The 22,865-nt window shown below is 62.5% G+C and overlaps 1 protein-coding gene across 2 annotated transcripts; it reads left to right on the forward strand.

Annotated features, from left to right (window-relative positions):
- The first annotated feature begins 1,580 nt into the window (after positions 1–1,580).
- GLIS2 (GLIS family zinc finger 2) lies at positions 1,581–22,509 on the forward strand. 2 transcript variants are annotated; one of them, XM_047713873.1, is made up of 7 exons: positions 1,581–2,123; positions 16,327–16,569; positions 17,363–17,535; positions 18,317–18,493; positions 18,577–18,710; positions 18,807–18,925; positions 19,761–22,509. In XM_047713873.1, exons 2-7 carry the CDS (start codon positions 16,398–16,400, stop codon positions 20,558–20,560), a joined length of 1,575 nt encoding a protein of 524 aa, XP_047569829.1. In that variant the 5' UTR covers positions 1,581–2,123; positions 16,327–16,397; the 3' UTR covers positions 20,561–22,509. The 2 variants fall into 2 exon arrangements, with proteins under 2 accessions (XP_047569829.1, XP_047569830.1); XM_047713874.1 differs by lacking the exon at positions 1,581–2,123 and adding an exon at positions 13,377–13,776.
- Positions 22,510–22,865: the final 356 nt, after the last annotated feature.

Here is a 22,865-nt window from a genome sequence, read left to right on the forward strand (position 1 = left end):
CGACGCTTTGCCGCCAGCCGCAGGGCCGCGCTGCAGGCTGAATCGTCGAGATTCCAGAAGCCGGGAGGGGGCGCTCTGCGGCCCTCAGCCCCTGCCCCGCCCCACACACCGCGCGGACCCGGAGAGTCGGCCCTTAGCAGCCCCCTCCTGGAAGGTGCTAGGTCCCAAAGCTGGCCTGCCCCCAGGCCCATCTGCCGGCTAATGTTTAACCTGGTCTCACTCCACATTATCCGCAGGAGAGAAGTCGGGGCGGGGTGGGGGCAGGAGAGGTCACCTCCAAATCGCTCCTTTCCAGGCCTACATGTCTTTTGTGTATCGCCCAACAAGTTCATGAGCACCTACTCTGGTGTATTCATGTAGGTCATGAGTACCTAGTATGTGGCCATTCATTCCACCATCATAAGCACCAACCATGTATCATTTGCCCAAAATATAATAAGCATCTACTGTGCGTCCATGCAACAATTTAAGAGCAGGAATTCTGTGTCCATTTATGCAACATGTACATTGGATTAACATGTAATGAGCACCTGTCCTGTGTCCATCGTGCAATGCCTTGAGCACCTACTATATGCCAAGAACTGTGCCAGGAGACCCACCGGCCTCTGCTCTGCCAGGGACAGCGGCATCAAATGCACACAAGAAGACAAAGTTACACGGGGAGTCAGATGCCTCACCTACAAGATGCTTTTCCTCTCCTGGACTCAAGGCCAACCGTGAGGCGGCAGGGCTGGCCAATAGCAGGAGGACTGTTTTTGAACCAAGATTGCGACCCGACAGCAGAGCAGCGAGAAGATAACTGGGCAGGTGCTCCAGATTGGCCCAAACACGACACACTCAAGAACGCGAGCCCAGGATAAGCTTCAGGAAAAGACAGTTTAGGCGGGTGCTGGGCTTTAGCACGCACCGTCATCCACTCCTTCCACCTCCTAAGCTTGGGCGCCGCGGAGGGTCCGGGCGAGACCAAGGACCCCGGCGGAGCTCAGGCTGGGGACGCAGGTTGTCCCAGCTCCTGGGACCAAGCCTGGGGCCGAGCGGAAGCCCGGACTGCTCCCGGCCGGACCTCGTCCTAATTCCACGGGCGGGGACCAACCCGGGACCTGGAGGGAGGGTCTGATCCCGGCCTCGAACCCTGGCTTGCGCCTCCCCGAATCCGGAGCCGGGGCCTCTGCCCGCCCGGCGCTGCCCGCGCGTTCCTGGAACTGGGTTGGGCGGAGAAATCAGGGCCTGCGGAGAGGCATTCCTGCCGCCCTCCCCGCAGCCCGGGGCCGCGGGGGGCCTAGCCAAGGTGACCCCGCGGGAGGGAGGCGAGGGGCCCCCGCCCCCTCGGCCGCAGCGACCTCCTCCATCTTCCCGGTCTTCGGGGCTTTTCCTCTGGGCCCGCACGCCCTCCCTCCGGTCAACGGCGCGCCTGCCCCCTCCCCCGGCTTCCCCAAGGGCGGGACATCCCTCTCCCCCCCCCCCCGCCCCCGCCACCCCCAGGCCACCTCCCGGCCGTGTCCCAGCGCTGCCCTCGGGCCGGGGGCGGGGCTGCGGCGGGAGGGGATGTACCCAAGGATGGGGCCGAGGTGGACGCGCGCCGCTCGGCCGCGGCCCAGCGCCCCCTCCCTCCCGGTACCCTCTCCTCGCGGCCCCGCCGCCCTCGCTCCCTCCCCTCCCCCGGCCCAGCGCAGACTCCCGGCCGCCCCCTCCCCCCGACGCGCACGCCCCGCCTGGCAGCTGGCGCCCCGGGCCTGGGGCCGCCGCGGCGAGAGGGGTTTGCTGGGAGGGCGGGCGCGAGGGAACCAGCGGGGGAGGGAGGAGGGAGCACGGCCGCCCCCCGCGCCCCTCCTCCTCCCCCTCCTCCGAGGCTTGCCGGGCCCTCCTCCCGCCGCCTCCCTCCTCCCTCCTCCCTCCCTCTCTAAGACATCCCCGCACTGCCCGGCCGCCGCGGCCACCTTCCCTGCCGGAGCTGCAGATGTGGCGGAGCGGCCGGGCGCCGGGCGGCCGTGCCAGGGGAGCCCGCGCCCCGTGAGCCTCGCGCCCCGGCCCCCGCCCGCCCCGGCCCCTCCCCCGCTCGCTCCCCCGCCGCCCCCCGACCGCCGGAGCCCGCAGCCGGGAGCCCGACCGCCCCCGCCGCCGAGGTAGGAAGACCCGGGGCGTCGCGCCGTGGGGACGGGACTGGGAGGGCGGCGGGGGCGCCGGGGGCGCCGGGCTGTCGCGCGGGGGCCTGCAGGGGGCTGCGGGACCCCAGGGTCGCCTCCTCCTCCCGCGTCCCCGCCTCGCCCCGGGCCATTGTGAGCCCTCGCCGGGGCCCCTGCGCTCGCTCCCTCGCTCGCTTGGCTCGCGCGCTCCCTCCCTCGCCGGCTCCCTGGCCCCGTCCCTCCGTCTCTCCGTCTCTCTCGTGCTTCCTTCCCTCCCTCCGTCCGGAGGCCCGGTCGACCCACGGCCGGGCCCAGGGCGGGAGCAAACTTCGGCGGGGAAGTTGGGCGGCCGCCGTGGGGGCGCGCTGCAGGGTGAGGGGGGCCCCGGGAGCCTGGGCACAAAGTTGTCTGGGGCAGCGGGGCAGTCGCCCCTTCCCAGGGCTGCGCCGGGGCTGTTTCTAGGACGGGGTTTGAAAGGTGTCTCCTCCCTTGTCCCGGAAAGTCTCCCCACTGCTGCGCCTGGCTGGCCTGGGCCCTTCCGCGGCCGGGGGAGGGAGGCGTCTCTGGGGGTCAGGACGGGGTGCAGCCGCGTTGGGCCTGGGAGCCGGAGTCCTGTCTGGCACTGGCTCCTCCTCCACTGCTGTCTGGGTGGAAGCAGAAGAAGCTGGCAAAGTGAAGAGGGCAGGGGCATCCAAAGGGCCTGAAGGAGGGTCCGGAGGGAGTGGGGGAGGGGGCGAGGCAGGCAGGTGCATCCCGAGGGAGGGAGACACCCGCACCCTGCTTCCCCGCAGGCCCCCGGGAGTGGGGCTGGAAGCCAGGCTGGCACCTGGAGGCCTTGGCACACTGCCCTGGCCTGCCTGGTACTCAGGCCACAGCAGGGCAGCATGCTGCTTGTCCGCCTGTCCAGGAAGGACCGCCTGGCCTGTCCACCCCGGGGCAGTGATGGTTGCAGGGATCCTCGCCCTGCCCTGGAGCCTGGGAAGCGGGAAGGGATCCTGGGAGGAGCCCTGGGCCCCCAGCCATCACAGCCCAGGATCTTGGCTCTGAAGGGAACGCTTGACACTGAGGGGGCAGCCAGGCCGGCCGCAGACCTGGCCAAGGCCTGGGCTCTCGTGGCTCTTGGTCTAGGCCAGGGACAGGGCCTGAGCTGTGGTTTTCAGAGGTGGCCTTCCTGAGGGTCTTACGTCCTGGAGGGAAGGTGGGGCTTAGCTGAAGCTGAGGGTCAGCGGAGACACTCCGGTCCCCCAGGGCCTTCCACAGCTCCCAAGTTCAGGGAAGGGGAAACTGACCCCTTCCTTCTGCTCACCCACCCAGTCCCCTCCAAGCCCCGCTCCTGGTGCCACAGTGCCACAGCTGTTCTAGCCCGTCCCACACATCCCTCCCCACACATCCCTCCCCATGACCTCGGAGCCTTCCCCCTCTGCTCCTCCTTCTCCCCTCTGGGCCTGGGCTGGGCCTCCCAGCTGGCCCTCGCCCACTCTGGGGGAAGGGCTGCACCTGGGGAGCCCTTCCCAGGACACCCCTTTCCAAGCTCTAACCCAGCCCATTTTACAGCCCACCCCCAGGTCTACTTGGCCCTGTCCACAACCAGCCAGCGAGGAGGCAGTGCCAGGGGGTTGGGGCACAGTTTATGGGGGTTGAGGACCCCTTGGAAGCATCCCTGTTTTCCTTAGCTCCTTACCCTCCCCCTCCTTTCCGGAGCTGCCATTAGCGCTGACCCTCTGACCCCCGGAGCCTGCCCACCCTTCCCTGTCTGTGACCTTTGACCTTTGGTGTTAAATCCCTCCAGCTGGGGCTCTTTGGCCCCTGAGTGACCCTGGCCCAGGTCCCCTGGGGGGCCTCTCCCTGCTCCTGGCTCTCTACACAGGGACACCTGCCAGTCCCTCCCTCACTGATGGGGAGGGGGTGCCCCAGGAAGCTAGACGGTGAGTCACCCCACTTCCAGGCACCACTGCTTTTAGAGTCGGTGGCTTTGGGGGATTCGGTTGAGCCAGGCCACAGCATTGAGGGTGAGTGGGAAAAGCCCCTGGCCTGGGAATCTGATATCCTGGATTGGAGTTTGGGCCAGGCCACCAACTCCCCGGGGGCCTGTGGGGCAGCTCCCTCTCACCCCCTTTCTGGGTCTCAGTTTCCTCATCCGTAAAACCAAGAAGTCAGACAAGGTGAACTTCCCGAGCTAGAGTCCCTCAGGAAATTTGTTGGGGGGGGTACTGAGAAGTGGGGTCAGGCCAACAAAAGCCAACTCTCAATTATCCGTGGGTGGAGCCAGTATGAACAACTGGATGCCGCAGACATCCAGAAACCTCATTTCAAACAATCATGGGAACCGCGTCCCCCCAAAGCTTTTGTTGTTTCTCAAAAGCCAGCTGCAGATGGGGTAGCCACAACCGTGTCTTCTGCCTGGGCTCCCCTCACTGGGAGTGCCCGTGGAAGGCGAACCCGCCTGCAGGAGGACAGAGCTCTGCCAGGGACCCTCCTTGGGGCCTGTCAGAGGCCCTGGACCCCTCTCGGCCCCACCTTGTGGCTCCCACATTCCCCTCTCCCCTCCTTCCCCGGCCTGGCCTTGGCCCCAGGCGGTGGGAGTGTCTTCTGCTACCTAATCCTCCTGGGGTCTGAACTGTGGTATAGAAGGAAGAATGTGTTTTCCTGACGACATTTTCCCATGTGCGTTTTCATCTACCCGGACTGGCCTGGAATCCGAATTTCCCACTTGGGCGAGGGGGGTGGGGTGGGGATGGGCGCTGGGCAGAGTTTGGGGCAATCCCAGGATGAGGGAGGGTGGCGACAGCTGTGGCTGGGGGACCAGATGTTGGGGCTGGGGCCTGCCGAGGAGCTGGTTGGGAGGCATTTGGGGTGGGGCCCTGGTGCTGGGAGGCACACTGGGATTTGGTGGGGGATATGGCTGCTCCTGGCTCTCCCCTCTGGCCCCGGATGTCTCTCCAGGTTGCATATGGGGCCAGGTTGGAGGGGAGGCCGTGGAGGTCCCTCATCCCCTGAGCTGGGCGGAATGGGGGGAAGAAGCTTTTCTGAGGCTGCAGGGGGTGCTTCCCTCTAGTCAGGGTTCCTTTTTTTTTTTTTTTTTTTTTTCTTGAAAGATTTTATTTATTTATTTGTCAGACAGAGATCACAAGTAGGCAGAGAGGCAGGCAGAGAGAGAGAAGGAAGCAGGCTCCCTGCTGAGCAGAGAGCCTGATGCGAGGCTCCATCCTAGGACCCTGGGATCATGACCTGACCTTAACCCACTGAGCCACCCAGGCGCCCCTCTAGTCAGGGTTCTTAATGTGATTTTATATCTCACACAGATGATGGAGGCCAGAGGGTGACTGGTGGAAGGTGCCCGGTGATCCCCCCTTCACCCGGAGGTGGGGAACGTCCATGGCTGGTGACGGGGCAGCTCAGGGCCAGCCAGAAAGAGGCAGCTCTCCCTTGCCTGACTGAGTTGGTTCCCTTGCTATGGCCCCAATAGGTGTGGGGCATCCCCTCTCTGAGATGGGATGCCCGGCCTTTCCCCAGCCTGCCACCAAACCTGGGTGTGGAGGAGCACAGCTTTTGCAAAGCCCCTTGGGACACATCCCCCCAACCCCCCCTCGGCGCCAGCCTGGTGAATTCTGAGTCAGGTGCTGCTAGGGCCGGGGACTCAGTATTTCCCACCTCCAGTAGCACTTCTGGTGCTCTGCTGACCCACCAGGGTTGAGGCTTCGCTGCTGGGACAAGAAAGGATGGGCTGCTGGGGGGTCCTGTGTAGGGGCATGGCCTGGAGTAGAGAGACCCCCATTCTCTCTGGGGCTCCAGCCCAGCTCTGCAAACCTCTGCTGTTCTCCAGCTCACGACAGTGCCTGCTGAGGTCCCTAGGGAGGCAGGGTGTCTGGGGAAGGAGCGGCACGGGGAGAGCAACTCCCAGAGAAAATTCCCACCTTCCAGCAGCCCTGGGAACTTGGCAGGGCTTGACATCTGTCACCTAGAATTGCCACATCAGCCCAGTGAGGAAGATCCATTGATCACTGACAAACAAGGAAACTAAAGCTTTGGCTGGAATAGGGCCAGTGGTCTTCTGGGCCCAAGTTCCTGGATCTGTTCTGGCTGGTGGGGGGGTGGTACCTGGTGGTCAGTTTCCCAGCCTGGGTTGAGAAGGGATCCTGTTCTGGAGGGGAACCCAAGCTGCCCCAGCAGCTGTGTATACTCGGCCCCCAAATCTCACCCTTTCACTGGCCTTAACTCCAGACTGCTCCGTGGGGGAGGTGAGGCCTGGCCCAGGTCTGCAGGGGCCCCTGGCCCTTCTTCCCATTCCAGCACTAGTGGTATGGGGCCATCCCAGGGGAGCTCTAGCGGGGCCTCTACCCATCTGGCCTCCAGGGAGCCCTGGGGCCGGACCTGCCATCCTAGCACCCTAGGATGCTTCTCTTCCAAGCTCCCTCAGGCTGGGCAGGGAAGGGGCCTCGGCTCTGGGCATCTTGAGGGGCCGGAGTTCTGGCCTTCTCCTCCCCCTCCCAGATGGGATGGAGTGTTCTGGTTAACTGGTGGTCAGGCTGGGAGGAGCCTGGGGGCACAGGGATGTGAAGTGATTCCAGCATTGGGGTGTGCATTGGGGGGCTTTCCATCTGCTCCAGATGCCCCTGATGGGGGATGGGCAGAGGGCCTGAGAATCTTCCAGTGCCATGACTGGGGGTCTGAGGAGAGGCTGGGCCTTCCTCCGGCCCTTTGTCTTCAGTGCCTGTGAAGCCAGGTAGTACAGGGACGGCCCCGCGATGCTGCCTGCGACATGTGTGCGCACACGTCCTCCTGCCTTGGCAGATGGCTGCCCAGGGAGGGGACTGACCCAGCCCCTGGCCCCCTCCTCCAGTCATGGCCAAGGACTGGTGGGAGGCTCCGGAGGCCCCAGGAGACCGCCGAGCTGCCTGACTCAGTCCTGGGAAAACAATCCTGCCCAGCTGACAGAGGGTCTTGTCTCCTTTGCACAAATGCACTCACAGGCTAGTGCCCCACTGGGACCCTGGGAGTCCGAAGGCTGTGGGTGGAGGCTGCTGGGGAGGAACTGACACTCAGAGATTTGAGGGCTTGGCCTGGGATCACTTGGGGTTAGGGAGGGACAGAGGGGGACCGGAGCCCAAGGCTGTCTGGCCCTGGCCCCTGAAATGTCAGTTCAATGTGGGAATCCCCTCGGCTCTACTGTCCCCCGCTCTATTCCCCCATCCCCTGTGTGGGCATGAGGGCGTGACATGGGGGCAGCTGTGTCCAGAGGAAGCCTGTCGCCCTCCCTTCTCCCCATCGTCCATCTGGGTTTGGCTGGCAAGTCCCAGCGAGCCTGAGCCATTTCTCCCCTGGGCCACTCCCTCCTACATCCAGAGCCCCCCAACCCCCATCCCCACACTTTCAGGCTGACTGCCCCTGAGCTGCCGTGTCCCCCTCCCCCCTGGGCTATGGGGCCCTCCATTGTTCTGCCTGTTCTAAAGCTCCCCCCCACCCAGTACTGCTGGCTGTCTGCCTGCCAGCCCCACCCTCTTTCAGGCCAGGCCCACGCCACCACCTCAGGACACCTAGGGCTCACCCTACTGGGTGCTGTGGACCCTGGGCCCCCAAGGGCCTGCAGCAGGCCAGGCCTGACAGGGCACTACCCAGTGAGTGTTTCCTTTTGGGTTTGGAGACTGCCCCCAGCTTCTAGACTTGCTTTGCTGCCAGATGGGACAAGCAGGGGACAGGTGGGGGAGGCAGGGAAGAGGGGCTGTGGGCAGGGCTGGGGAGGGGAGGGGTGTGGGCGTGGAGTCCAGAAGTCGTGGCAGGGCCCCATGCCAGCCCTGGGTGGGAGTGGCAGGAGAGAAGCTGGGGGAACTGGGCCTTACCAGTCATCCCAAGTGAATCAGGGCGATGCTGGCCACCCCATCCTCATCCAGGTCTGCTCACGGGTCCTTTGCCCTGGACGGGGAGGAGGAGGCCTCTGTGCCAAGGCCCAAGCCCCGGCTCTCACCTTGACCTTGGGCAAGCCACTTCCTTCTTGGGGCTCAGCCCTTCCATCCTTCCCCAGCTCACACGGCTGGTGGGCCCCACAGTTGGATTCATTCCTTCAATGGACATTGCTGAGTGCCAGGAAGAGCGGAGGGCGGGTGTGATGGTGCTGTTCAGGGAGTGGTTAGGGAGCTCAAGGTCCAGGGGACTTGAGGCCAGCCCCTTCCTTTCCTGGATGGGGAAACTGAGGCCCAGATCTTTGCCCACATCAGATTGGGGCAGGCCGGGTTTTCTGGCCTCGAGCCCACAGCACTTGGCCTCGCTGCCCAGTTCCCAATGGTGGAGGGGGTCAGCTCAGCATGGGGGCCGTGGGAAACTGCAGTGGTCCCCTCCAGGAGGGCTTCCCCGGCTCTAGGACTCCTTTCTTGGAATGAGGCACTGAATGCCAGCAGCAGGGGTTAAGTGCTGGGGCCAAAGGTCGGGGCAGTGCATGTCACACTCCGTGTGCAGAGTCAGGCATCCAAGGTGTGTTCATGAGCTGGTGGCATTACAGCAGGAGCGAGGACTTGGACCCTGGATGACCGTGGCAGGCAGCACAGGCCGCCGGAGGGCTGGGGATGCTTCCCTCAGCAACGCAGGGACAGGAGCAGGTCCTCTGCTCAGCCGTCAGTCAGGCACCTACGGCCAGGAGTCTGAGGCCAGAGAGGGTAAATCATGGAAGACTTGCTGCAGGAAGGGGTCGGAGGCAAGTGGCTGCTGGAGGAAGGGGTTGGAGGCAAGTGGCAGCTGGGGGAGAATATGGGAATGTGGAAGGGTATACAGGGGGCCTGGCATTGAAGAGGTGAGCATCGGGCTTGTGGGAGAAAGAAAGGGAATCCCGAGAAAGGAGGTGCTGCAGGGGAGAGCTTGAGGGCAGGAGCCTCTGGCCTGGAGAAGAGGAGGGTACTTTCTGTGTAGAGCACTCCATGGCTCCCGGTGCCTCCAGGTCCTGGCCCAGAACCCACTCTTGGGCCTCCTTCTCTTCTAAGTGACAAGCAGTTTTACGGAAGGTCAGCTGGGGCCACATCCCCGGCCTCTACAGCACTGGGCACAGAAAGAGTGTGGGCTTTGGAACCTGGCAGTAAACCCCGGATGCGCTACTTGCAAGCTCTGTGACCTTGGCAGGTGATTGAACCTCTCTAAGCCTCACTCTACCCCCTCTGGAAAATGGAGACTAGCACCTAATTTGTTGGGGGACCAGGAGGATGAATGGTGATGCTGAGCAGGAGGCAGACTGGCCTGTCTGGGCTGCAGAACAAGTTAGGACCCGATGTCCCAACACTTCACCCCATGTCCCCACTGCTTGGGAGCAGCCCTCCCCCACCCCGCTGCTCAAGCTCCCCCACTGAGGTCCAGGGGCCTTTCATCCTCATTCATCTGGAGGCCCCCAGGACTGAGTGGGTTGGAGGGCCTGGTGTTGGAATGCATAACTGAGCGGTGGGGTAAATGAGGCGGAGGGAGGGGAGGGCCAAAGTCCAGAGCCCGCCTTGCCAGCCTCCGCTCTCAGTTGGCAGGTGCCATTCCGTGGGCCTGGTGCTTGTCCCGGGGTAGTGGGAGGGGTGAGCCGTGGGCAAGCCCCCAGGACTCGGGAGGTGCTTATCGGGTTGTCTCACAGCCTGACTTGGTTGGGAAGCTGCAGTGTTTCCTTCCCTTTGGGGCCTGGGCCTCATCCCTGCGGCTCGTCCTTGTAACTCCTGAGTCCCAGACCGGCTGCTGGTCACATGCTGTGTCCTCTGTTTGGTGTTTGAGCACAGGTGTGACACATATGCATTGCCTCTATGTTGGGGTGCGGTGGGTGTCCGCCCATGTCCTGTGGGACACTGGCCATGGCCTTCGCTGGCCCCAGGAAATTCTGGCAGAGTGCCCAGCTCTGCCTGTCCATCCTGAGTGGCAGTGCTGCCTAGTGGGGCCTGGACTGCTCCTGCCGAGGCCTCAGTGAGTGTGTGTCCCTATCGGGCTCCCCCCACCCCCATGCCAGCTCCTCCTGGGGATTTGGGCGGCCTGGGGCCAGCTCTTCCCTTCCCACTCTGAGGGCAGGCGTGGGGGGTGCTTGGCGGGCTTGCCTCTGGCAGAGGCCCAGGTGCAGGCAGTGCTCAAAGCCCCACGCACCACCTCCCCGCGCCCCCCCGCCCCCCAGCAAGCTGGGCAGACAGGAAAATACCAGACATAGTTGTACAAAGGTGGCTGCAGGCAGGCAGGCAGTAGGGGGTGGAGGCCGCTGAGATGGGGGCCTAAGGGAGGCCTCTGTGCCAGGCTGGCCTTTGCAGCTGGACAGGCATGCACATCTGTGTGAGTGTGCTGGTGCATATGTGGGCGGGGTCCATGTGTTGAGTTGCTACCACCCCCAGCCTGGCAGCATTGGGGAAGCCAGGACTGGGGGAGCGGTTGGCGTGGGGGTAGCGCTGGGGAGCCAGCTGTGATCCTTCCAGCTTCAGGCACTGCTCAAGTATCTGGGTGACCTTGGCAGGCTAAGTTATTGCATGGGGCACCCCCAGCCCAGGACCAGGAACAAGAACCCTCGGAACCACATCTCCTGCGTGCCCGGCACGGGGCCAAGCTCCTCCTGCGGGATGTCCCCAACCCCCACCTTGCCCGGTGAGCTGGCCCCTTTCTGTGGTACCTGTGTTTCTGACCAGGGCCTGGAGGGGGCAACAGGGACCCATCTGAGGCCCCACAGCCAGGGGCGAGAGCACAGAGGACCAGCACCAGCTCGCCTGACTCCGGGTAACGCCATCTAAACGTGCCCGCAGGAGAAGTTCCTGGCACGCACCCCTATTCAGGTGCTGCCCAGCTGAGGGCTTTCCTGAGGCCCCCATGACTAAGGACAGAGAGCTCAACCCTCGCTGGTCCACCTGGGGCACTTGCTCCCTCACCCCCGGCCCCTGGGGAATCTGGGGAGGCCCCATCTTGAGATGGGAGAGGGGCCGGCTTGCCTAGGGAGAGGGTCCCAGGGAAGGCAAACCCTTGGTCTTAAAGGAAGTTCGGCCAGCCCTGGCCCCTCTCCTGGGACCTGCCAGGCTGGCGGGGCCTCAGGATAAGCCCCTCCCCTGGGTCCTGGGAGGAGGTCTGCTCCCTCCAGGGCCCCTCAGGGCCTCTGGGACCTCCCTCCTTTTCTTTGAGCATTTGGGCTCCGGAAGGTGGCTAGGGTCTGCTGTGGCCACTGCCCAGGACAGCTGGTGCCGGAGGCCCTTTGAGGGGCATGAGCTTGTTTAGTTGCACCTTACGGTGAAGGTCAGGTGCGCTCAGGTGAGGCTGTTGTCTCACATGGATGTTGTCTGTGGATACCATGCGGAGGGTCCGTCCCCCACCCAGCCGTCCTCATTGCTCTAGACTAGCCAAAGGCTGGGCATGTCAGTGATGGTGACAGTTAATTCAATAAGTTTGATCGAGTACCTACTATGGGCCCAGCATTATTTTAGTTGCTGAATATTACATAATAATGGGAAACATTAAGAAATCACTGGATGTGTGCATCACCACCCAATACCCAATGAGAAGTTATTACGGTTACCATCATCCCCTTTTAGAGGCCAGGACATTAAGACAGGGAGGTGACCTGCCGAAAGTCACATGGACAGGAAGTAGCAGACCAAGGGGGAGACCCAGGTGGTCTGACTGGATTTGGACCCATGCTCTGCTGCCTGCTCAGAAAGGGGGGCGCTGAGAGGATGAGGTCTGCCTCTACCCCTGCCCCCAGCCCCTGCCGCCAGGAGGGTGGAGCTCTTGGCCAGAGCAGGGAGGGAGCCGGAGCAGTTCCCAGGAATGTGGGGCCGTTTGCTTTGGCAGCCGATCTGCCCTCAACTCTCCAAGCCTCCCTGTGGGCGCCCCCCGCCCCCAGCTGGCCCCTCCAGTGCCCACCCACTGCCTGCTGCCCCTCCTAGGTTCTGTACCTAGCTCCCACAAACCCCTGGGCAGGGAGGGGGTGCCAAGCTGGACCCCTTTTGCCTGCCCTCCCAACATCCATGGGCAAAGGAAAGGCTGATAGTGAACATGGCTTCTGGACTCACCTGGGCTTGAAATCCAGTTCTGCCACAGACAAGCTGTGTGATCTTGGATGGGTTGCTTAATCTCCCTGAGCCTCAGTTTTTACATCTGTAAAATAGGGGTGGCCAGAACCTGCCTTAACAGGTGCTGGCTCTTCGTCTGACTGTCCGTCAGACTGGCTGTTGGTCCTGTTGTCATGTAACCTTCACCCAAGCCTTCCAGTGGGCTTGCTCCCCACTCCAGCCCTCAGCTTCCCCATCTGTGAGAACTGCATGTTGGTAGCAATCATCCCAGGCACCAAACACCCCAGCACCCACAGAGCACAGGGGAGGCTGGGGACTTACGTCCCCTTTCCATGCCATATCAAGAAAGCCACTGGGCTTTTGCAAGGTGCATCTTAGACCCCTGTCCCCAAGTCCTAGGCCAGACGGGCCATGGCTGACCAAGGGGCAGTATCAGGACCACAGGGGCAGTAAGGGGTGTCCCTTATATGGGCCCATGCTGCTGTGGGGTGGGCAGGGAGAGCTCCCATCTTACAGAGAGTCCTGTCCTCTCTGCTTCTGGCAAGGAGCCCCTGAGTGTTTCTCAGGGTGGATATGCCTAGCTGCCCCCTCCACCTACACAGGCTGCCCTCCAATCCCTGGGCCAGCCGGCTGACCTCCTCCAGTCAGGGAACGAGAGGCTTTATCCAGAGCGGAGTCCAGCCCACTCGCCCGAGCCTGCGACTTCGAACCTCAGTTTCCCCATGTGTACGACAGGGGCAACGACGGCATCTCCTCCCAGTAGGGGATTTAGAGGGCTCAGAGAATTCTTGGACAGCCGGTGCTTGGCACAGGGTAGTGCTGGACGCCTGCTCACCGCCCCCCGCCGCGTCGGGTATGCGTCCCACCCCACTACACAGCGCCCTGGCGCGGTCGGTAGCGGTCCGGGCCTCGGTGTCCCGGGCCCCCCGCGCTCGCCCCGCGCTCGCCCCGCCCGCCGCGGGTGGGCTCGGCCGCCAGGTAGGCCGGGCGGGGGCGCTCGCCGGGCGCTGCAGCTGGGGGCCGTCTGCGCGCCGCGGGGCGGGCGCACAATAGCCGCCATTGTCTGGGCCCGGCCGGCGGGGCGGGCGCGGCGGGCGGGGGCCGGGCCCCGGGGGGCCAGCGCGGCCCACCCTCGGGGTGACCCCCCCGCCCCGCGGGGAGGCCGGCCGCGGTCCCGCGCCCGCCCTGCCGCCCCGGTGGTCCCCGCGCCGCCCCGCTTCCTCCCGCTCCCTGGGCTCTAATTAGTTCCTTTCGCAGCTGGAGTAGCGGCGCGGCGCCCGGCAGCGCGACCACCTCGGCGCCGCCTCCCCGCCCGCCCGCCTGCGGCGAGGGGTCGCGCCCGGCCGCGGGCTCTGCTGCCGCTTCCGAAGCTCGCCTGCCCCCTACGAGCCACGCGCGGCACCCTTCTGGGCGGCCCTCGCCTGCTCTGGGAAACGCGACGCCCGAGTGTCCTCCCTCCTGCCCGCCTGGGTGTCGGGAGCGTCGAATCCGGTGACGGTCCTGCCGCCTTCTCTTGTGAGCCTCCGAGGCCCAGGAGAGTGCCACCCTGGCTGTCGCCGTCCTCCCTTCACCCAGCCGCGGAACAAAGAGCAGAGACCCGGTTCAGAAATGGCTTCTGCAAGCTTGGGGGGTCGGGAGTGGAAGGAGACACCTTGAGGTTGGCCAAGGTCAGGACAGGAGAGAGGTCATAGGGGGGGTCTTCACGTTGGTGTGGGGCCCCCTTCTGGAGGACAGTTTTCTGGGTGGGGCCGGGCTGGGGTTGGGAGATGCTGAGAGCAGCAGGCTTTTGGGCTGGATTCTTCCTCCTTTCCCAAAGGAGTGGGGGTGGCTGGGTCTCTGGACTGGGTTCTGGGTTCTTTGTGGGAATGAATCCCTGCTTCCTTGGGCAGAACCCAGTGACAGGAAGTGTGTATGTATGTGTTTGGGAGGGGTTCTCTGGGGACTGGGCCTGCTGATTAAGGGGGGGGTGCTGGAGTCCCCACTCCCACCTGGGTACTGTGCCTACCCCTCCTGGCAAACAGGTTCCTCTCGGAGGGGGGGCTCCCTAGTTGTATGTTGAGGCATGTCTCCTGTACGTCTTAAGAACAAGATGACCCAGTGTCTAGGGCTCCTCCCTGGACCCCTTCTGGCCTGGGTCGGAGGGCAGTAAGGAAGATGCCAAAGGATGTTACCTGGGCAGGGTTGTCAAAGCATCAGTTTGAATTCCCAGTTCCCAGACCATCCAGCACACATGGTCCCCTTCTCTGGAAGGTCCAGTTGGGGGTGGAGGCTGGAGGCTGTGGGGAGGCCTGTGGCCCTAGGCCAGCTGAGGGACCAGGCCACCAACCCTTCCTGGCTCCTGAATTCTTAATCAGCATAAATATTTACTTCCTTCCTCCCCTCCCAGGCTCCCAGCGCAGAGGAGCTTCAGGGAGGTTGGACTGGGCCTGTGTCTAAAAATAAACAGGTGGAGGGACAGGCAGACAGACAGACATAACTGGGGGAGGGGGGGTCAGGCAGAGGGCAGCTCCCTGCCCAGCCAGAGGAGAGTGGAAGGGGCCCAGGTCCATCCATCACTGTCACCCACCCACCTGCCTGCCTTGGGTCTGGAGCTCCTGAAGGACAGGGTAGCAGCCTGATCCCAGCCCCACTTGCCTCACTGGGAGCCCCTGGCCCATGCTCGGCCTGGCGGTGGATCCAAACAGATCTGACTGGTCCCACCTGATGCAGTTTAACTGGGACAAGTCAGGTCACAGACTGGGTCCCACAAACAAGAGTGGCTGCCTCTCCTTGGGCTCCGATATTTAGCCATGTGCTGGTAGGGTCTTGGGATGTCCTCAAAGCAGAGGGTCCTAATTGAGGTAGGGGACTGCCTTGTTCCCTGTGTGCCTGAAGGGTCTTGGCAGAAGAGCTTGTCAAGGGAGATGGATGGGCCAGGACTTGGGATCAGAGAAGATTGTCCAAAGTTGCTGAGGTGCATGGCCTGGAGGAAAGATGAGTGGGGACGTGAGGGCTGTCCTTCCTCCTTTAGGCTCCGTGAAGCACACACGTGGGCAACTCTGGTTCCCAGAGAGAGAGAGGGGCGCGTGTGCACACACGTACGCACACACAAACACACACACACAGAGCTGAAACGTATGGTCATGTGCCATGTGATGGTTCCGGGGTGTTCTGTACTAAATTATGAAAACGTGGATTCGGTGAATGATGTGGAGTATCTCATAGTGTTGGCTTGTTCAACAGATAGATTTTCAAGGTGTAATCACCTCAATTAGCAAATGCAAGGACACACTTCGACCACATGTGGAAAGGTTGCCCCTGGAAAAAGTTGGAGGTTGGAATAGAGTTGACCTTGTTCTTGGGTCACACCAATGATAATTTCTAAGAAACCGTGAAAATACCAGCATGAGAACTTATAATAAAAGAATATCATCACCCCCCCCCCCCCCCCCCAAAAAATGATGGAAGTATGTTCTTATTAACCACCAGACCGAGCTGGTCTACTTCCCTCCAACCCTGTCCGGGGCTGGCCTGGCTGGGCCACAGTCCCCAGCTGCCCCCTGGTGGCGACCCAGAGCCCTCGGGCTCCCCGTGCCTATGGGCACCTTCCTTCCGGAACTTACCTGGGAGGCAGGGCCCCCTGTCTGCACCCCCATCCCTTGGGCCAGGCTCCACACAGCTCGCCTGAGACAAGCTCTCAGCCTCCTTCCCTTGCAGGTGACCACAGCTGCCTGGGAGGCCTCCCACAGTGAGCACTTGGCGATCAGTAGTGGAGAGCCACTAACAGTGACCTTGGAAGACGCTTGTTGCTCTTCTGGTTTGGTTCTGGGTCCTCAGGCTCAAATCAGGCATGTGATCCCGAGCACAACTACCCACTTGGTCAGAAATGACCTTTGGGACTTGGCTGACCAGTTCCCAGAAGATCTGGCCTTGAAGCTGGTCGCCTTACCACTTCTTAGCTCTGTGACCTGAGGCAATATCTCTAAAACTCAGTTTCATGGCAAAATGGACTCTCTGAGCTTTGCCTCTAGAAAAGACTTGAGGGCAGTGAACATCAAAGCTCTCAGTAGGTGGTTGGTGCTCCTGTGTCCCGGGGCCAGAGCCCCTCAGGGTCCCCCTTCCCAGGGAGACAGTGCTCACGCTGCCACACAGCCGTGCCTCCCTCCCCTGGTGGCTTCTGTGGGTGCAGCCCGAGAAGCCTGAGATCACGGTGTCACAGTATTCCTGTCCTCCCCCAGGTTCCTGCCTGAATCCCAGCTTGGGGGCGCCCCACTGTCTGCAGCCACCTCCGACCCAGCACCCCATCACCATGCACTCCTTGGACGAGCCGCTCGACCTGAAGCTGAGCATCACCAAGCTCCGGGCGGCGAGAGAAAAGCGGGACAGGACGCTGAGCGTGGTCCGGCACCGAGCTCTGCACAGGGAGCTCGGCTTGGTGGATGGCAGCCCCACCCCGGGCTCTCCAGGCTCCCCACCCTCAGGTACAGAACCCCTGGCAGGGCAGGGGGTCTCCAGCCCCGATGGAGCCATGGCAATGGCAAGACCGTCCCCCAGGATGTGAGCAAGCCCCTCGCAGCTTTCAGCTTAGAGCTAGAGCTCTGTCCATTTATCCTCCCAGCAGTTTGTCTCTGGAGGTGACACTGTCCCTGGGGGGAGGCAACTGACCTACCCAGTTCATGAAGCTGGCACAGCAGAGCCAGGATTCAAACTAGGCCTCGGGGAGGACATGGAGGAGCTGGTAAGGGGGAGCAGGGGATACCAAGGCCCTGTGACCGAACTCCTGGGCTTTAAAGCAGTGTGGCTGGTCAGTCAAGTCCGTGCAGATTGGGGACTGAGCCCAGAGAAGTGCTTCTCGGGGGTGCTTGGGGCTCAGGACTTCCACTCTGCCTGCCCGGGACCCACCTAACAACCAGACCCACCATGTCTGAGCTAGAAGGCTCTGGAAGCAACGTGGCCCAAACTCCTCTTATAGAAGGGTGCAGAGAGGCAGGAAGGGGCCCAGGAGAAGTCAGAAAGGTCCCCAGCTGGCAGGGTGACAGCAGGCCAGGAGCCTGGCTTCAAGCTCCTGTTCAGTGGGTACTTCCCACTCACGGGCTTACCCAGTGGCTGAGCTCTCCTGGTGGCGAAGGCCACACTCTCAGCTGTGCAGGCTGCTGCTCAGATGCTTGGGGTCCCGGGGTGGTCTGGCGGTGTGGCTGGTATCTGCTTCCAGGGTCATGGTGGGGGATTCGGAGACTCCCGATCTAGTACCCCTGAAGAGTGCTTCTCCCTTAGGCTTCCTGCTGAACCCCAAGTTCCCCGAGAAGGTAGAGGGACGTTTTTCGGCAGCCCCTCTGGTGGACCTCAGCTTGTCACCGCCGTCCGGGCTAGACTCTCCCAATGGCAGCAGCTCGCTGTCCCCTGAGCGCCAGGGCAACGGGGACCTGCCTGCAGTGCCTGCTGCCCCGGTAAGGAGGGCGTGAGGGTTCTGGAAAAGAGTTGTACTGGTCTCCTGGAAAGGACTACAAACTGGGTGACTTAGAACAACAGAAATGTATTATTCTGTCACAGTTCGGGAAGCTAAAGCCTGAAATCAAGGTATTGACAGGGCTGTGCTCCCTCCGAAGGCCCTGGGGAAGAATCTTTACTTGCTTCTTGACAGCTTCTGGTGGCTCCCGGTGTCCCCTGCCTTGTAGCTGTGTCATACCAATCTCTGCCTCTGGTGCTACTTTGCCTTCTTCCTCTGTTGTGTATTTTTCTGAGTTCAAATCTCCCTTTCTCTTATGAAGACACCCATCACTGGATTTAGTTCTCCCCAATCCAGTATAATCTTTTTTTTTTTCTTTTCTTTTTGAGAGGGAGAGAGAGAGAGAGTGAGCAGAGGTGGGGGTAGAGAGAGAGGGAGAGAATGGAGGTGGGGGACAGAGAGGGAGAGAGGGAATCTTAATAAGCAGGCTCTATGCCCAGTGCGGAGCCCAAGCTGGATTTGATCTCACAACCCTGAGATCGTGACCTGAGCTGAAATCAAGAGTCAGATGCTTAGCCGACTGAGTCACCCCAGCGCCCCCAGTATGACTTCTTAACTTGATTGCATCTACAGACACCCTATTTCCAACTAGGCTCATAGCCACAGGTACAGGGGGTTGGAACTGGGACAACTCAACCTGCCACAGAAGGAGACAGAGCAGGTGTGGGCCTGCTGGCCCAGCGGGGAGCACTAGCCCACTCTGCCTTCCCCCTGCCCCCCAGGACTTCCAGCCACTGCGTTATCTGGATGGCGTCCCCAGTTCCTTCCAGTTCTTCCTGCCTCTGGGCTCTGGGGGGGCCCTGCACCTGCCTGCTTCCTCCTTCCTTACCGCCCCCAAGGACAAGTGCCTCTCACCAGAACTCCCCCTGCCCAAACAGCTGGTGTGTCGCTGGGCCAAGGTGAGTGGGGGGGCCAGGAAGATGGGGGCCGGGGCTGGGGTGGGCGGCCCCACGCAGACTCAGAACAGCCCCCGGCCCCGCAGTGTAACCAGCTCTTCGAGCTCCTCCAAGACCTGGTGGATCACGTCAACGACCACCACGTCAAGCCCGAGAAGGACGCGGGGTACTGCTGCCACTGGGAGGGCTGTGCCCGCCACGGCCGAGGCTTCAATGCCAGGTGAGGGGGAGCGAGGGGGTTGCTGGGGAGGAGCGGGAGGGGGGCTTGGGTGTCCCGCGAGCGGCGTCGAGCTCCCCTGTGGCCTCCTGGGAGCAGGTACAAGATGCTCATCCACATCCGCACACACACCAACGAGAAGCCACACCGCTGCCCGACCTGCAGCAAAAGCTTCTCCCGCCTGGAGAATCTGAAGATCCACAACCGCTCGCACACAGGTGAGCAGCCGGGAGGGGGCACGGCGGGGGGGGGGGGGGGGGCGGGAAGCCTCTCGGGGGGTGCGATCCTCGGATCCGTCTTCTGTGTGGCCCCCGGAACCCTCGTCAGCGTGACCATCCGCTGGGTGCTGCCCACTAGGCGGTGCTCACTGCCGACCCCAGGCACTGGCGACAGAGCCACGCACCTAATTTTAAACTTCCTAATCGCCAAAAAATAAAAGAAGTCCTAATTGCTGCATTGAAGAAAGGACAAAGGAATAGGTGAGATGAATGGTAACGAAATTCCTTGAATCAGATGTATTAAAAAGCCAGCAGTGACACACTGGAGTTAATTCTGTACGAAGTCTGGGAGCGCAGTCTGGCGCGCACCCTTCCCCTCACACAGCACATCTCGCTGCGGGCCAGCCGCAGGTCAAGGGCGCCCCGCCTGGAGCAGCTACCAGACATGGGGTCAATCTGGAGGCACTCTGCTGCGCCAGGACCAAATCCAGCGTACAGGACATTCTGCAGTGCTCACTGTGGGCCCCCAGGGCCCCCTGCATCTAAGCAGATCTGCAGTCCTGCCTGTCGAAGTGGTCACTGTCATCCCCAACTTAGAGCACAGGACTGAGGCCAAAGGCACGCACACAGGCCACAGCAGGGCAGGGGTGATCAGGCCGGCTTCTCCGCGGCCGTGCCCTGCTGTCGGCACCTGGGACCAGATCTCGTGCCACTGCTAGGGACACTGCCCCTCCCATCGGACAGTCGGTGCTCTCAGGGGGACCTCGGTCTAGGGTGAGGGGCCTGGGGCCGCCCTGTGTGCGCAGAGGCCCCTCATGCCCGCCCCGCCCCGCAGGTGAGAAGCCCTACGTCTGCCCCTACGAGGGCTGCAACAAGCGCTACTCCAACTCCAGCGACCGCTTCAAGCACACGCGCACCCACTATGTGGACAAGCCCTACTACTGCAAGATGCCCGGCTGCCACAAGCGCTACACGGACCCCAGCTCGCTGCGCAAGCACATCAAGGCCCACGGCCACTTCGTGTCTCCCGAGCAGCAAGAGCTCCTGCAACTGCGCCCGCCCCCGAAACCACCACTGCCCACCCCTGACGGCAGCCCCTACGTCAGCGGAGCCCAGATCATCATCCCCAACCCTGCTGCCCTCTTCGGAGGCCCCGGCCTGCCCGGCCTGCCCCTGCCCCTGGCCCCCGGCCCCCTTGACCTCAGTGCCCTAGCCTGTGGCAATGGCGGGGGTGGTGGGGGGCCGGGCGGCATGGGCCCTGGGCTGCCAGGCCCTGTCTTGCCCCTCAATCTGGCTAAGAACCCGCTGCTGCCCTCACCCTTTGGGGCTGGTGGACTGGGCCTGCCTGTGGTCTCCCTCCTCGCTGGCTCCGCTGGCGGCAAGGCTGAGGGGGAGAAGGGGCGTGGGGCAGTGCCAGCCAGGTCTCTGGGCATGGAGGGCCGCAAGACGCCCCTGGAGAGGACTGAGAGCAGCCGCTCCCGGCCAAGCCCTGACGGACTCCCCCTGCTGCCAGGCACTGCGCTGGACCTGTCCACAGGCGTCAGCTCGGCAGCCAGCAGCCCGGAGGCACTTGCCCCTGGTTGGGTGGTCATTCCGCCGGGCTCTGTGCTGCTCAAGCCAGCCGTGGTGAACTGAACCTGCCTGCTGGACGGCTACCCGCAGCCCGGCTAGCAGCTCCCGACCCTGCCCCTGACGAACGGAAACTTTTCTGCGAAATAGCAATAATGTCCTCCTGCCCCCGGGGCCTGGTTGGCTGGGTCCCCCAGGCAGACCCAGCCCCAGACAAGCTGGGCAGCAAGGATGGTGCTAGAAGGTCATTGGTGGTGTCCCAGGCTCCGGAACAGGGGCTGGTGCTGCCAGCCAGGGTGAGCCGTGCTCCTGGGTGCTAAGGCCTCGCTCGCCTCTGGCCCTCCCCCTGCCCTGTCCTCCACTTAGCCCTCAGTCTCCCAGGCTACCCTCCCCCACCCCATGCCTCCCTCATCCATTCACCAGCCTGGGTAGGTCATCCTCCCTCCCTGCCTTGCCTACCTGCCAGCCATGTCCCCATCCTGCCTAGCCTCTCTGGGCCCCTGTTTTTGGGGCTTCTTGGACCCCTTTCCCTCTGGCCCACCCTCCAGAGGGAGAGCAAGACAGACGCAGGCAAAGCCACAGGAAGAAGCCACCTTATCCCTATGACAAGGCGCCTCCAAACTCAGAGAGGGAGGCCCGCTCTGGCAGCTGCCCCTCACTACTAGCCCGTCCAAAACCAGCCAGCACTACCTGAGGCTCAGCCCCTTCCCTGGGCTGGATGCTCTCCACAGTGAGGGGACTGCCGACCACTCACCTGCCCCTTCACTGCTGGGCCTTCTCCCTCTACTTTTAGGGAGCCCTGGGAGCGTGGGCAGTGGAGCCCTGAGAGAGGAGGGGAGATGCCCGGACGCTGGGCCCTCGCTTGGCTCAGGGAACAGGTGGGGCAGGGCTTGGCTTGGGGTAGTGCTGCTCTGCACAAGGGACTATGGGGGTTTGCAGGGTGTCAGGCGGTGGGAGGCTGGCCAGGGACAACCCCCGGCTGGGACCCAGCTCCTACTCTGGGGGTGTCAAGTCACAGCCAAGCACATAGTGGGGGTAGGGCTCCGGGCCAGTGCTGGGCACGGGAGCCTCCCAGAGGCCACGGGCTGAACGCCCCGGGCTTGAGGGTGGGGAAGCAAACAAGGACGGCCAAAGGGGCGCCCAGGCCTCTGCCTGGGCAGGGGAAGCTAGAGGAAGGAGCCTGGATTGAAGACATGGTTGTGTCTGCTGGTTACTTCCCAGAGCCTCTGTCTTTGAGGTGTCCCCACCCCTGCCCACCACGTCCCCCACGGCACAGGCCAGAATAAGCTAAGGATGCTGGTGCTCCATGTGCCCCACAGCCCACTGCCCGATCCCACCAGGCCTCGGGGCCCCGGCAGATGCTTCCCCGCACCCTGAGCCCTCGATGCTCCCTCTCTGGAGGTGGCCTGGTCCGGCCTGGGAGGCACTGGCCTAGCAGCCACATGACCAAGCACTCCGTTTCCCCTGCTGTAGAACTGGAGGCTGCGGGCCAGCAGGGGGTGCTCAGCAGCCCTGCGGACTCTACCCTCTCCCAACTGCCCTTCTGTCCTAGAGGGGGTGCCCTAACAGGGCCTGGCAGTGCTGGCTCCGCCCCTTGAAGGGGCTGTGAGCAGAACAGGAGGGAGCTGGTCTCCTTTCCTCAGGCCCCACCCAGGACCCTGGCCTTAAGTCCCCAGTTGGGGGCCAGGGCTCTGAGACTCAAGCCCAGGGAGCAGAGGAACAGGGCACTGGAAGGTGACGTTAGCTCAGCATGTGACTTGGTGATAGACCAGGCTCGAAAGGGCTGGTGTACGTGTTGTTGTTGTGGGTTTGCTGCACATTCCAGGATATCAGTATTTTAACAGGTTCTAAGTGCCTTTCTATCGTAGCTTACGTTTTTCCTCCTCTTGGCTCCATTGCTGTTAGCATAGAGTTTAAAAAAAAAAAAAAAGAGATAAGCTAATGACTATAACAATATATTCCTCCATGTGAGAGGAAGTTTATAAAGAAACAATAAAAGTGAGTTGCAAAGATGGTTTCTGTCTTGGCTATGCCACGAGTGGAGCCTCCCTGCTCGAGAACTCTGACCAACCGTCTTATGCCTGGCTTGGATCTCCTACCCCCAGCAGGCAGCACCCAGAGACCCCATTCCAGGGCTTCCTTCCAACCCTGCGGCTGCCACTACTGCCAGGTCTACTGCTGGGAGCTGGGAGGGGGCAAGTGCTGGAGGGAGCAGAGAGAGAAGATTCTGGATAAGTATCATGGGTTCAGGTCCTCACCCTGCCACTACCTGCTGTGACTTTGGTGAGCGAAGCCTTCGTTCTGGGGGAGACACAACTCCCTGGCCTCGGTCCAATGAGAGTCTGGTGAAGGCTTCTCTTTCCTGGTGGCA

The sequence above is a fragment of the Lutra lutra genome, chromosome 18, assembly GCF_902655055.1.
Source record: "Lutra lutra chromosome 18, mLutLut1.2, whole genome shotgun sequence".
NCBI lineage: Eukaryota > Metazoa > Chordata > Mammalia > Carnivora > Mustelidae > Lutra > Lutra lutra.

Coding starts and splice junctions, on each gene's coding strand:
- GLIS2 (XM_047713873.1), top strand. CDS start 16,398: ATGCACTCCTTGGACGAGCCGCTCGACCTGAAGCTGAGCATCACCAAG. Junction 17,536..18,316: donor CTGCAGTGCCTGCTGCCCCG/GTAAGGAGGGCG, acceptor CCTGCCCCCCAG/GACTTCCAGCCACTGCGTTA. Junction 18,926..19,760: donor CCACAACCGCTCGCACACAG/GTGAGCAGCCGG, acceptor CCCGCCCCGCAG/GTGAGAAGCCCTACGTCTGC.